The 14,480-nt window shown below is 41.4% G+C and overlaps 1 protein-coding gene across 3 annotated transcripts in view; it reads right to left on the bottom strand.

The window, feature by feature from the left end:
* Window positions 1-14,480, bottom strand: part of myrfl (myelin regulatory factor like) — a 75,980-nt gene that overhangs the window by 42,380 nt on the left and 19,120 nt on the right. For all 3 annotated transcript variants that reach the window (XM_087997108.1, XM_087997109.1, XM_043709759.2), the window contains 2 exons: window positions 7,995-8,142; window positions 2,158-2,353 (listed from right to left, as the gene is read on the bottom strand). In XM_087997108.1, coding sequence (XP_087853234.1) covers window positions 2,158-2,353; window positions 7,995-8,142 — 344 coding nt within the window. The remainder of the gene's footprint in view (window positions 1-2,157; window positions 2,354-7,994; window positions 8,143-14,480) is intronic.

Genomic DNA, 14,480 nt, shown 5'->3' with positions numbered 1-14,480 from the left:
AATAATCACAAATAGGTTTCAAGGAGAACACAGGCTCCCATGAATAAATGGGGGACAAGAGAAACAGAAATATATCAAAGAGCTGTAGTGGATATCCAGACGAGATAGCCAAAACTGCCCGTTACTGTTTTCAGCTATGGACCAGAGCAGTTCAGTGGGCAAAAAGTAATAGCCAGAAAGAAAAATGGTTTATTGATTTAGAGACTACTATGGATCAGAATTTATCATTTATCAAAACTCCAGGTATTCCTCAGACTGGTAATTTCCTCCACTAAAGCACCAAGCACATGGAACCAACTAACTTTAAGTTTTGCAACACGGAAGTTGAACTCCTTTGTTAATTGAAACCAAACACCCAGAAAAGCTTGCCTTGCCTAATCTGGTAAAATGTACATGAGTGACAGAGAACTCCTAATTTCCACTATTTAAAGAAAAATAACAATTTATTTTCCTAACTCTAATAGTGAACACTAAACAAAATCCATTCACAAATCCAAGCCCCCTTTCTCTTGCCTACTTACTATCTGACCCCAACTCTACAAAAATGCTGTTCCAAAAAATACTTATTAAAGATTACATTAACTTAATCTCAAGTCCACACAGTCTCTGTCTTCTCCACTGTCTTCAATCTTCTGTCTGATCTCCCTGGGTCATCTTTTTTTAATTTTTTCTGCGAGTTTGTTTTACATGAAAAGGTACCTTTGATAGAAAGTGTTTTCTAATTTCTTTGGAGAGCAAGATGTTAAATGGGCTGTTAGCTCTCCAGCTCTAAGATAGTTGCTTGGCTGATCAAAGGCAGTTGCTTTCTCTCCAATTTTCAAAATGCCCACTTTTCTTTTGCCCCGCAGCATCGTAAATTCAAACTCGATTGGGTTTTAGTATCCTGGGCATAATTTAAACTGATTGGCTAAATTTAAATTGTTGCTGAAAGAGCAACTAAAACTCAGGCAGCCATTTGCTACACGTGTCTATTTTGGAACAGCTCATCCCCCAGCCTTTCCATTTGGACAGCTGAGCCTGCACTTTAAGTTTACATCAACATTCAGAAAACACTGTGTTTTGAAGTGAACGTACTGTTTTCGACTTTGTGACACAAGGCATAAGGATAATTTTGTTTAAGCAGTTTTTTGACTATGAAAGATTTAGATAAAACAGCCAAAGAAATGCTTTCCCATTAGCAGACAGTACAAGGGATGGGGTTGTATAAAATGGAGTTAATGTAAGGTTTAGGGTAAAAGACACAGGAAGGATATGAGGGGTTTTTTTTTGAAAGGGAGTGGTAATGATGTGGAAGTCTGCATTATGTGGATGGTAACAAAGAAGGCTGCTTCTAGGCTGGGTCACCAGAAATTTGTTGTTTTATACGTCAGAGACCAGCTAAAGCAAAATGTAGCCAGTAGCCTCAAACTGTAAATTATTCTTGAAATAGTATTCAAACATTTTTATACACCATGCAACTGATCACTCTGCAGTGACTTAGTTTTGCAATTCTTTCACTCTCAAATGACTTTCTATCACCCATAACAATACCGTATGTCAGTTGTTTGACACAAAAACTTTTCTCGCAAATACTTCCTATCTCTTGTACACCTACTTGGAAATCACAGAAGTAACAGAAATTTGCTAAAATCAACTTCCAAAGTTCTTACCCAACTCCATTTGAGTTAGCAGGTTCTTATTATTCCAGTTTAAACACCTCATAAGTATATATGACAACAGGAACTTTACCATCTCTTCAGTTCACAGAAGAGCAATGAATATTTTCCAAATGCAGCAGTTGGTGCTGATTTGCCTTCAATTTCTCATGAATATTAATAAATCAAATTCAGTTTAGATACGTTCACAGAGCAACTTTACTTTTTCCATTTTTATTCTCCCTACAAGGTCTGCAAATTTTTACCATTCATTAATAAAAACATGTTATGTTAAATCTTTTTAAAACATTGATTAGGCCTCAACTAACCGAGCAAGGCTTCAGGACAGAAGCAGAAGAGGCTTAATAGAACAGTGTCATTGATGAAAGACATCAGTCATGTGGTGGGATTACAGAAATAGGTACTATTCTCCTTCCAGGATAGAAGGTTAAGGATAAATCACATACAAGTTATTTCAATATTAAAATGTAACTACCGAAGCAAATCTAATTTTGAAACTTACCTTTAATCCAAATACCTTCAAGAAGAATGTTTCAACTGGTTTAAGACCCAGAGGCGTTTTAACATATTTTGGACATCCAATCAAACTGACACGAACTGTGACCTGAAAATGGTTCTTCTTTTGACAAACAAATGAATCATCTACTGTAGAAAAATTAAATCCTTTGTCCGCATCTACTCTATAGCCTGGAGCAGGTCTAAATAAAACAGCAAATACAAGAAATGAAAAGTTGAAGTGCATAAATAAATAATCCTAATCATAACCTAAAATGATCTGAAATTAATTTAATGAAATTGAACAAAATATTTTCTAAACATTTTGCAGCAATAATCATTATAATTCAAACAACTCCTCAAGCTATGGTCTGCTTTTCAAATCCAATATACAAAAGATGCTCAAGATAAAATCTGATATTTTTTGCACTGTTTAGACCAATTATTAAAGTATAAAGTTATAGAAAAGTCATAGTTCAATAGCTGACTGCCTTACATTTAGATTTAATCACTTTAAGCGATAGACTAAAACAATAAAAAACAAATGAACTAATAAACAGCAAGAACCTGACATTGAAGTTGAAAATATAATAATTGCATGATGATTTTTCCCAAAGATCACAAGTAGTGGCCCAGATTTTGTGGTCAGCAGTCAAGGACTGGCATTCTCTTTTTCCCCCTTGAAACATAATGTTCATAAAGATATAGAAGTTTCTACAGTGGAGAATCTCTCTTTTTGGTGTGTGAATTGAATCACAGGGGATCTGTTGGGACTAGGAACAGAGCGGGCAGAAGGAAACTGATCAACCAATCCAATCGAAGAATTCCCACAGATGGCAAAGCAGAAAGTTATAAAGCAGGAAATCAAAATTACATTTAAATCATGGGGCAGGAGCAAAATAAAGAGGAGTTATAAACAAAAGCAAAACACCGCCAATGCTGAAAATCTGAAATAAAAACAGAAATTGCAGGAAATACTCAGCAGGTCTGGCAGGATCTTTAGAAAGAGAGACAGTTACTGTTTCAAGTTGACATCCTTTCATCGGAATGGGACAATAGGTGGGATCAAGGAAGAAACCCAAATAGAATGGAATAAAAAATATAAAACAAAACTTTTTTTTAAAAGGCAACAACATTTAATTTTTGAGTTTTTATACTGTACACTTGAAAGAATTATTTTTATAGGGCCATATACATTGCTCTGTAATAGCTTAGCTTAATTCACTTTAAAATAAAGTACTTTGAAAATTTCTTCATGGAATCTTAGCATTGCTGGCTAGGCCAGCATTTGTTACCCATCCCTAAGTCCTGAAGAAGTGGTGGTGTTGGACAGCCTTCTCGAACCATTTCTGCCCATGGAGTACAGACGCACCCACATTACAGGATTTTAACCCAGCAGCAGTGAAACGACAATGATACAGTTCCAAGTCAGGACAGTGTACACCAGAAATGTAAACTTGCAGGTGGTGTCATCATTCATTTGTTGCCCCTTATCCTTTTAGGAGGTCCAGCTTACAAGTTTGGAATATGCTGTAGGAGGGACCTCAGTGAATTGCTACACGGCATCTTGAAAATGGCACACACTGCTGCCACTGTGCATTGATAGTGGAGGGAATGAAGATTAAGGTTTCTGAATGGAGGTGCCAATCAAGCTTTGTCCTGGATGGTGTTGTGCTGCATGTGTAGTTATGTGGTTGCACCACCAAGACAAGGGGAAAGTTTTCCCTTACAGTGCCTTGTGGATAGTGGGCAGGTGGTGGCAGAGATTGGATGGAGTTATTGCTGCAGAATCTTACCCTCTGAACTACTCTTATAGCCAGAGTATTTCTGTGCCTGGTCTAGTCAGTTTCTTAACCATGTTGACATTCAGCAATGATAATGCCATTGAATATCAAAAAGATGATCAGATTCTCTCTCTTGTTGGAGATAGTCAATGCCTAGCACATGTGTAGCATAACAATCACTTGCCAGTTATCAGCCCTGGACGGTGTCTATGTATTACTGTATAAGCTGCTTCAATGAGAATATTTATTTCCAAGATGGCAGCTGAGTAGGACGCTTCAGCTGGAGCTTGTCTGCTCCATCCATTCCTTTTCCGTGTTTTTCCTCTTTTTTCCCTCTTTCATCTTAGTTTTCCCTTCCTCTTCCCAGTGTTGTGAAACCGAAGGGCAGCCAGTGCAGTCTGGAATCAAGGCTCAGTGCTGATTGGAGGCAAGGTGCCAGTAAGGTATAGGTCAGAAGACCATTGTTCTGAACTTCTTTTTCCTCCTTTTTATAATTTATTCCTAAAATCTGCAATGCTTCTCTATTTTTCCAAGGACAGTAACTGAAAAAGCTGTACCTGGGCACCTTTGTACCTAAAATGGCACTGTAAGTGGCGACTTGTACAGTTTGACACTGTACTCAGTTGAGTACATGTGACAATAAAGCTAATTTTGTTTTAATTCTAAGAGTAGCAAATGGTTCTGAACATTGTGCAATCATCAGCAAACATCCCTACTTCTTACCTTATGATGGAGAAAAGATTATTGCAACTAAGATACTACCCTGAAGAACTCCTGCAGTTGATGGCTTGGGAAAGATGATTGACTCGAACAACCACAGCCACGTTCCTTCATTCTAGGTATGACCCTAACGGATGGAGAGTTCCATTTCACTCCGCCTCCCGATTCCTACTTACTTCAGTTTGCTGGGGCTCTCTGATGCTATATTTTGTCAAATGCTGCCTTGATGTCAAGTTCAGTCACTCTCATCTTACCTCAGGGGGTTCAGCTGTACTGTCCACATATGGACCAAGGCTGTATAAAGTCCAGGAGCAGATTGGCTCCAACATAATCCAAACTAAACATCCGATTATTGTACATCCCGTTTGACAGCATTGGCAATGACCGCTGCCATCACTTAGAGTCATGGAGACGTACAGCACAGAAACAGACTCTTCAGTCCAACTCGTCAATTATTTGGAGTACACTGATAGGGTGGTAATTGGCTGGGCTAGATTAGTCCTGCTTTTTTTGTGAACAGGATTTACATGAGCAATTTTCCACAGCAGATAAAGTGTTGTAACTAAAGTGAAACCATTTGACTTGAGGGTGGCTTCAGTACTATTGGCAGAATGCTGTCCAGGTCCACTGCTTTTGCAGCATCCTGTGCCTTAACTCATTTCTTAATATCAAGTAGATCGAATTGAATTGAGTGATGATTGTTATTCATGATGTTGGAACCTCAGAGGGAGCTGAGATGGATCACCCATTTCTAACTTCTGTAAGAAAGAGGATGCAAATGCTTCTGCCTTTTTGCACTGATGTTTGGGACATCTCAATAAAAGTTCAAATCATTCATTGATTTGTATAGTGAAAATAAAGCTATCAGAGAATTGTTACAGTACAGATGGTGGCCATTCGGCCCATTGTGCTTGCACCTAGTTCTATTATTTAGTGCTAATTTGCTGTGTTTTGCCCATATCATTGCTGATTTTCATTTTTCTTAAAATTCTTTTTGTATTGGAGCTGTGAGCTGAGAGATAAAGGTGACCTTCAGACTGTTAGTATGCTACACATATACTACACGTGTTTTTTTTTAAATGAAGCCAGACCAGAAAGCCAATTGCAGGTTGATTTTTATTTAAAAAATTCCCTTAATGTTCTAGTCCCAGAGATGCATATGTGCTCAAACAGATCGCAGATATTTGAAAGTTAATAGGGGTCATGACAAGCTTTCTTGGACTCTTCGTGTGGACACACTGGTTACGAAGGCCCAACAACGTCTCTTCTTCCACAGGGAGCTGAGGAAATTTGGCATGACGGCGAATACCCATGCCAACATTTATAGGTGTGCCATTGAGAGCATTCTGTCTGGATGTATCACTACCTGGGTATGGCAACTGTACCATTCAAGATTGGAGACAGTTACAGAGAGTGGTGTACTTGGCCCGGACAATCACAAAGGCTAACCTCCCATGTATAGAATCAATCTACCAGGCCCGCTGTCAAGGAAAGGCTCAAAGATCCATCCCACCCTGGCAATGTTTCTCTACAACCTCTACCATTGGGGAGAAGGTACGGAAGCCTGAACACACGCACCAGCCGGTTTCATAAGTTTCTACCCTCCTGTTGTTAGAATATTGAATGGATTCACAAACTCTTAATATTTGCCTGTACCTGTATTTTTTTTTGCTGCTGTTTACCTATTATTTACTTTTCTATGCTACTTAACTCTGTGATCTGCCTGAACTGCTCACATGACAAAGCTTTTCACTATGCCTCAGTATACATGACAATAAATTCAATTCAATTCGTAAGGATGTAAACAGTTTAACCCAGAGGAACCAAAGTTTGAACTGGATTTTTAACAGTGTTTAAGTCAGAAGGGTTATTCCTGCCAAAACTACAGAACAGAAGTTTGATTGCTCTGTGGTTGTCTTTCCATTATCAAATTATGAAAAGTTTGAGAGAACAGATTCTCAGTTATAAGTAAATATTCTTCTGTGCCTACTGAAATCTGTTTGTACTAACTGACAGCTTCAGAAACCAAGCAAGATATAATCCCATGTACCTGTGAGATTACAGATCATGAACTAGCCAAATGCATCCTGACATTAATTAGGTTACCTTGAGGTTTAACCTGGCTCTCTTAAAACCACTATATTATTAATAAATGTTTCATTGTTTTGTTTAAGCTGTATATTTGGTGTCTGACATTGATTATTCACAGTATGATACTGGTTATTCAAAAAATCTGGTTAGGAACTAAGGTGGTCAATTTTGAGGGTCATTGAGTATTTTAGTTTTACTGTGTTGCAAAACCAGGGATAGGGATGTTGATTTGATTTGGTTGCCCATCTCCATGATTTAGCATAATACTTTCTTGAATGTCTCAATTGAACCTGCCTCCAAAATATGTCCACGCAGTATGTTTTATACCCTAAATATTTGCTGTGTGAAAAAAAGTTTTTTTTTTCCCACACATCACTCTTGCTTCATTTGCCACATCACTTGAAAGTAACTTTGGCCAAGAACATCAACATGGGTGAAATTTAGGAATAACAATAGAAAATGTTGGTTAATGTAGTTCATAAGACGTTAAATTATTGGATAGATAAAGCAACAAACAATTGGAGCTTATAGCAAAGGCAGTGTTATTATGGAAGTAAATAAGGTAAATAATCAGTTTGGGTTCATACATTCATTGTTCAGTGATTTAATGTTGATTTAATCAGTGATCTTACAATAGTGTACCTTGTGATAGCGTTTGTCATTTCTGTCAGCAACATCTGTATTTCCACATTTAATTGTGCATATGCAGACCTTTGAAGTTACTTTTGGTTTTACCCAATCATGATGGTGATGTTGAGAGCATCACAATATTATTAGAGCAAAGTCCAGGGCGTATTTCTTTAGTCATTCATTCACAGGATGAGGGCAATGCTGGCTAGGCAACATTTATTGCCCATCCATAATTGCCTAGAGGGCAGTTAAGAGTCAACCACATTGTTGTGGGTCTGGAGTCACATGTAGACCAGACCAGGATTGTAGTTTCCTTCCCTAAAGGACATTTGTGAACCAGATGGGTTTTTCCAACCATCAGCAGTAGATTCATGGTCAGCATTAGTCTCCTAATTCAGTTCGTTTTTTTAAATTGAATTAAAATTCTATCTGCTGTGACAGAATTTGAACTTGGGGCCCCAGAACATTATCTGTATCTCTGGATTAACAGTCCAGCGATAATACCACTAGACCATCACCTTCCCCAGAGTATTGTCTCATCATCTGTGCCACTTGCAAGATTTGTTGAAAAAAATGTTTAAAGCTGAAAGTCAAACATAAATACAAAATGAATACTTACAATTCATTGTAATTACTGTCAAACAAAGTTGCCCAATGATTGGGTTGAAAATGGTGCCATTTCAAACATGGATAGCTCCAGTCCATGCAAACTCCATTTTGACTGTCATTATCATAACTATAGACATCAGTGCTATGTTCTCTAGAATCTATTATTGACAGAAAATAAATATAAATATTCAAACTTTTACTTCACGTGATTGACTAGATTAATTATCTACAGAAGATATATCAGTTAATTATGCATTCATTCTGCAGCAGTCCACTGTGTCATCAATATTTTAATTATCACTGCAAACCACATAGAGGCAACAAAGACATTGTGCTAATGACACGGCAATATCAAGAAAGGGCCTTGGCTGAGAGGATCAGGATTGTAGAATCCATATGGGTGAGTCCAGGTGGATCCATTATGGATTCTATGAAAAGTAGAATCCATTATGAAAATCAAAAAAGTCAGAAAATGCTGTGAATGTAGTTTACAAGTCCGTAACTGTAACTAAACCTCTGGACAAATAAAGCAAGAAATATTTGGAGCTTATAGCAAAGAGTGTATGGACCATGTCTTTTTACTTTTCTGTCTCTTAAAAACTATGGACTGCAATGAAAAAAAAAAACTGCTTTCAAAACAGGATTTACCAGGATGGCTGCATAATTTCACAGCAAGGAATTTGATACCTGTTGTTAACTCTGTTGGTTTGGCTCCTGCAAAGAGTAAGATGATCAGGAAACAAGGCATTGTTTATAAATAAAGCTGATTGGTTCACAGCTAAGTAGGCTGGAACTGGAAACAACTTACAGACACAGAGGCACAGTGAAAGGCAAGAAACGTACACAGTTGTTCTCCCCAACAGGAGCTGCCTGTTCTCTACAGCCAAAAACTCAGTTTAAACCTGAGGAAAACCAGTTACTAATCCTACAACAATTGCGACAAACTGTGATTTTTGAATTGATAAATCAGAGACAATTTCTGAGTGAGTTAGCCACTCTGTATTTCTTACAAACCAGTGAAACCATTCAGAAAAGAACAAGTCTGGCCAGCCAAAGAATGATCATCCCATCATTGAAGCCAGGAATCAAAGACTGTTGAACCAACTTTACATAATTTTTCTATTTCCACCGATAATTTATTTTCACTATTGTCTGAATGACTCAGAGGGATTTATAAGGGGATTAGAGTTTTAATTAGTAGTGTTTTATGCCCATGGTTTACATTTGTTTAGCTGTAGCTATAGTCTAATTAATTGTAATGAATATAATTCTTGTTCCAAAGAAAACCTGGTCTGTGGTTTCAATGAGCTTTGGTCAAAAAGTCAGGTAAATTGGGATACCATGCACACTTTAACATTTGGCACAGCTGCAGTATTAGTATGGCCCAGTTTATGGTGCACTACTCCACTGGGTTGTAGTATCAAAATTGCATGTAAAACAAGTTTGAGGAATGCATGATGTGCTGCCTATCATCATATACAAACTGCACAGTGATGGAGTGAAACTTCTTCTGGTTCACGTTATACAACAGACTTGACATGAGATACAAAGTACATGCAGTCAACAGCACTCTGTACTTTGGGAAGCCTGCAATTCTTGCAACTCTTGTGCGCACTCCACTCAGGCAAGAATAAAATGACATTATCTCTATTTGAATAGACGTCTCAGTGGCTACACAACACACTGTAAACCAAGAGATGCTGCTTGTCTGCCCAACCTGCAAGAAGTGAGGCATTTAGAAGTTTACAGTCACTAGCAATGCAGTCCTTGAGCAGCTGAGTTTAGAGTTGTAGATGCAGAAAATACCAATTCCAGTGACAATCTTCTCATGAAGAGCAGACATCTCAAACATCAGTTGTCAATTAGGTACAGACAGGAAAATCTAAACACCATGGGGGAACCTTGTCGAATGCCTTACTGAAGTCCATATAGATCACATCTGCTGCTCTGCCCTCATCAATCTTCTTTGTTACTTCTTCAAAAAACTCAATCAAGTTTGAGAGACATGATTTCCCATGCACAAAGCCATGTTGACTATCCCTAATCAGTCCTTGCCTTTCCAAATACATGTACATCCTGTCCCTCAGGATTACTTCCAACAACTTGCCCACCGCCGAGGTCAGACTCACCGGTCTATAGTTCCCTGGCTTGTCTTTACCGCCTTTCTTAAACAGTGGCACCATGTTTGCCAACCTCCAGTCTTCCGGCACCTCACCTATGACTATCGATGATACAAATATCTCAGCAAGAGGCCCAGCAATCGCTTCTCTAGCTTCTCACAGAGTTCTCGGATACACCTGATCAGGTCCTGGGGATTTATCCACCTTTAACCGTTTCAAAACATCCAGCACTTCCTCCTCTGTAATCTGGACATTTTGGAAAATGTCACCATCTATTTCCCTACAATTTATATCTTCCATATCCTTTTCCACAGTAAATACTGATGCACAATATTCATTTAGTATCTCCCCCATTTTCTGTGGCTCCACACAAAGGCCGCCTTGCTGATCATTGAGGGGCCCTATTCTCTCCCGAGTTACCCTTTTGTCCTTAATATATTTGTAAAAACCCTTTGGATTCTCCTTAATTCTATTTGCCAAAGCTACCTCATGTCCCCGTTTTGCCCTCCTGATTTCCCTCTTAAGCATACTCCTACTTTCTTTATATTCTTCTAAGGATTCACTCGATCTATCCTGTCTATACCTGACATATGCTTCCTTCCTTTTCTTAACCAAACCCTCAATTTCTTTAGTCATCCAGCATTCCCTATAACTACCAGCCTTTCCTTTCACCCTGACAGGAATATATTTTCTCTGGATTCTTGTTATCGCATTTCTGAAGGCTTCCTATTTTCCAGCCATCCGTTTACCTGCGAACATCTGCCTCCAATCAGCTTTCAAAAGTTCTTGCCTAATACCATCAAAATTGGTCTTTCTCCAATTTAGAACGTCAACTTTTAGATCTGTTCTATCCTTTTCCATCACTATTTTAAAACAAATAGAATTATGGTCGCTCCCCTACTGACACTGAAACCTTTAAGATGGAGTTTAATTCAGATAAATGCGAGGTGCTGCATTTTGGGAAAGCAAATCTTAGCAGGACTTATACACTTAATGGTAAGGTCCTAGGGAGTGTTGCTGAACAAAGAGACCTTGGAGTACAGGTTCATAGCTCCTTGAAAGTTGAGTCGCAGGTAGACAGGATAGTGAAGAAGGCATTTGGTATGCTTTCCTTTATTGGTCAGAGTAATGAGTACAGGAGTTGGGAGGTCATGTTGCGGCTGTACAGGACATTGGTTAGGCCACTGTTGGAATATTGTGTGCAATTCTGGTCTCCTTCCTATCGGAAAGATGTTGTGAAACTTGAAATGGTTCAGAAAAGATTTATAAAGATGTTGCTAGGGTTGGAGGATTTGAGCGATAGGGAGAGGCTGAACAGGCTGGGGCTGTTTTCCATGGAGCATCGAAGGCTGAGGGGTGACCTTATAGAGATTTACAAAATTATGAGAGGCATGGATAGGATAAATAGACAAAGTCTTTTCCCTGAGGTCAGGGAGTCCAGAACGAGAGGGCATAGGTGTAGGGTGAGAAGAGAAAGAAATAAAAGAGACCTAAGGGGCAATTATTTCACACAGAGGGTGGTACGTGTATGGAATGAGCTGCCAGAGGATGTGGTGGAGGCTGGTACAACTGCAACATTTAAGAGGCATTTGGATGGGTATATGAATGGGAAAGATTTGGAGGGATATGGTCCGAGTGGTGCCAGGTGGGACTAGATTGGGTTGGAATATCTGGTCGGCATGGACAGGTTGGACCGAAGGGTCTGTTTCCATGCTGTACATCTCTATGACTCTATGACCATGAAGATACACCCTTCTCATCCTAACAGCTAACCCTACCATGTGGCACCTCTGGTCATTGTCCTAGTCATGCTCAGGTCTAACAGAAAATACCTACAAATGCACCCAATGTCTGGAAGCAATTGGTTTGTACAGAAGTCTTCAATTCAGCAGAGAAATATTTCATCACGTGCCACCACACTTCATATGGACTTCTGAACCTTAAAATAATGGCAAAAAAAACACCTAAAATATGCAGAATTGTGGCAAAGCAGGAGCAATGAACCAGCAACTACTGCTGAGGGGCAGGGGATCATTCAGCTTGCATAACAATCTTTTTGGTAAAAACAATGACTGCAGATACTGGCAACCAGATTCTGGATTAGTGGTGCTGGAAGAGCACAGAAGTTCAGGCAGCATCCAAGGAGCTTCGAAATCGACGTTTCTGGCAAACGCCCTTCATCAGGAATAAAGGCAGTGAGCCTGGAGCGTGGAGAGATAAGCTAGGGGAGGGTGGGGGTGGGGAGAAAGTAGCATAGAGTACAATGGGTGAGTGGGGGAGGGGATGAAGGTGATAGGTCAGGGAGGAGAGGGTGGAGTGGATAGATGGAAAAGGAGATAGGCAGGTAGGACAAGTCTGGACAAGTCATGGGGACAGTGCTGGGCTGCAAGTTTAGAACTAGGGTGAGGTGGGGGAAGGGGAAAATGAGGAAACTGTTGACATCCACATTGATGCCCTGGGATTGAAGTGTTCCGAGGAGGAAGATGAGGCGTTCTTCCTCCAGGCGTCTGGTGGTGAGGGAGCGGCGGTGAAGGAGGCCCAGGGCCTCCATGTCCTCGGCAGAGTGGGAGGGGGAGTTGAAATGTTGGGCCACGGGGCGGTGTGGTTGATTGGTGCGGGTGTCCTGGAGATGTTCCCTAAAGCGCTCTGCTAGGAGGCGCCCAGTCTCCCCAATGTAGAGGAGACCTCATTGGGAGCAACGGATACAATAAATGATGTTAGTGGATGTGCAAGTAAAACTTTGATGGATGTGGAAGGCTCCTTTAGGGCCTTGGATAGAGGTGAGGGAGGAGGTGTGGGCGCAGGTTTTACAGTTCATGCAGTGGCAGGGGAAAGTGCCGGGATGGGAGGGTGGGTCGTAGGGGGGTATGGACCTGACCAGGTAATCACGGAGGGAACGTTCTTTGCGGAAGGCGGAGAGGGGTGGGGAGGGAAATATATCCCTGGTGGTGGGGTCTGTTTGGAGGTGGCGGAAATGTCGGCGGATGATTTGGTTTATGCGAAGGTTGGTAGGGTGGATGGTGAGCACCAGGGGCGTTCTGTCCTTGTTACGGTTGGAGGGGTGGGGTCTGAGGGCGGAGGTGCGGGATGTAGACGAGATGCGTTGGAGGGCATCTTTAACCAAGTGGGAAGGGAAATTGCAGTCTCTAAAGGAGGAGGCCATCTGGTGTGTTCTGTGGTGGAACAGGTCCCCCTGGGAGCAGATCCGGCGGAGGCGGAGGAATTGGGAATACGGGATGGCATTTTTGCAAGAGGTAGGGTGGGAAGAGGTGTAATCCAGGTAGCTGTGGGAGTCGGTGGGTTTGTAAAAAATGTCAGTGTCAAATCGGTCGTCATTAATGGAGATAGAGAGGTCCAGGAAGGAGAGGGAGGTGTCAGAGATGGTCAAGGTAAATTTAAGGTCAGGGTGGAATGTGTTGGTGAAGTTGATGAATTGCTCAACCTCCTCGCGGGAGCATGAAGTGGTGCCAATGCAGTCATCAATGTAGCGGAGGAAGAGGTGGGGAGTGGTGCCGGTGTAATTACGGAAGATCAACTGCTCTACGTAGCCAACAAAGAGACAGGCATAGCTGGGGCCCACAGGTGTGCCCATGGCTACCCCTTTGGTCTGGAGGAAGTGGGAGGATTCAAAGGAGAAATTGTTAAGGGTGAGGACCAGTTCGGCCAAACGAATGAGTGTGTTGGTTGAAGGGTACTGTTGCGGACGTCTGGAGAGGAAAAAACGGAGGGCTTGGAGGCCCTGGTCATGGGCGGATGGAGGTGTAGAGGGATTAGATATCCATGGTGAAGATGAGGCATTGGGGGCCGGGGAAACGGAAGTCTTGGAGGAGGTGGAGGGCGTGGGTGGTGTCTCGAAAATATGTGTGGAGTTCCTGGATTAGGGGGGATAGGACAGTGTCGAGGTAGGTAGAGATGAGTTCAGTGGGGCAGGAGCATGCTGAGACAATGGGTCGGCCAGGGTGGTCAGGCTTGTGGATCTTGGGAAGGAGATAGAACCGGGCAGTGCGGGGTTCCCGGACTATGAGGTTGGAAGCTGTGGGTGGGAGATCTCCTGAGGTGATGAGGTTCTGTATGGTCTGGGAGATGATGGTTTGGTGATGGGGGGTGGGGTCATGGTTGAGGGGGCAGTAGGAAGAGGTGTCCTCGAGTTGATGTTTGGCTTCAGCGGTGTAGAGGTCAGTGCACCAGACAACCACTGCGCCCCCTTTATCCACTGGCTTGATGGTGAGGTTTGGATTGGAGCAGAGGGATTGGAGGGCTGCGTGTTGTGAGGGTAAGAGGTTGGAGTGGGGGAGGCAGGTAGACAGGTTGAGGCGGTTAATGTCCCGGCGGCAGTTGGAAATGAAGAGGTCGAGGGCAGGTTATAGGCCAGCGCG

Source organism: Chiloscyllium plagiosum, unplaced genomic scaffold, assembly GCF_037043375.1.
Source record: "Chiloscyllium plagiosum isolate Xiang-an unplaced genomic scaffold, Cpla_swu_hap1 HiC_scaffold_19, whole genome shotgun sequence".
In the NCBI taxonomy this organism is placed as follows: Eukaryota; Metazoa; Chordata; class Chondrichthyes; order Orectolobiformes; family Hemiscylliidae; genus Chiloscyllium; species Chiloscyllium plagiosum.
Note: the sequence above shows the minus strand (reverse complement) of the source record. Positions and strands in the feature narration are given on the sequence as shown.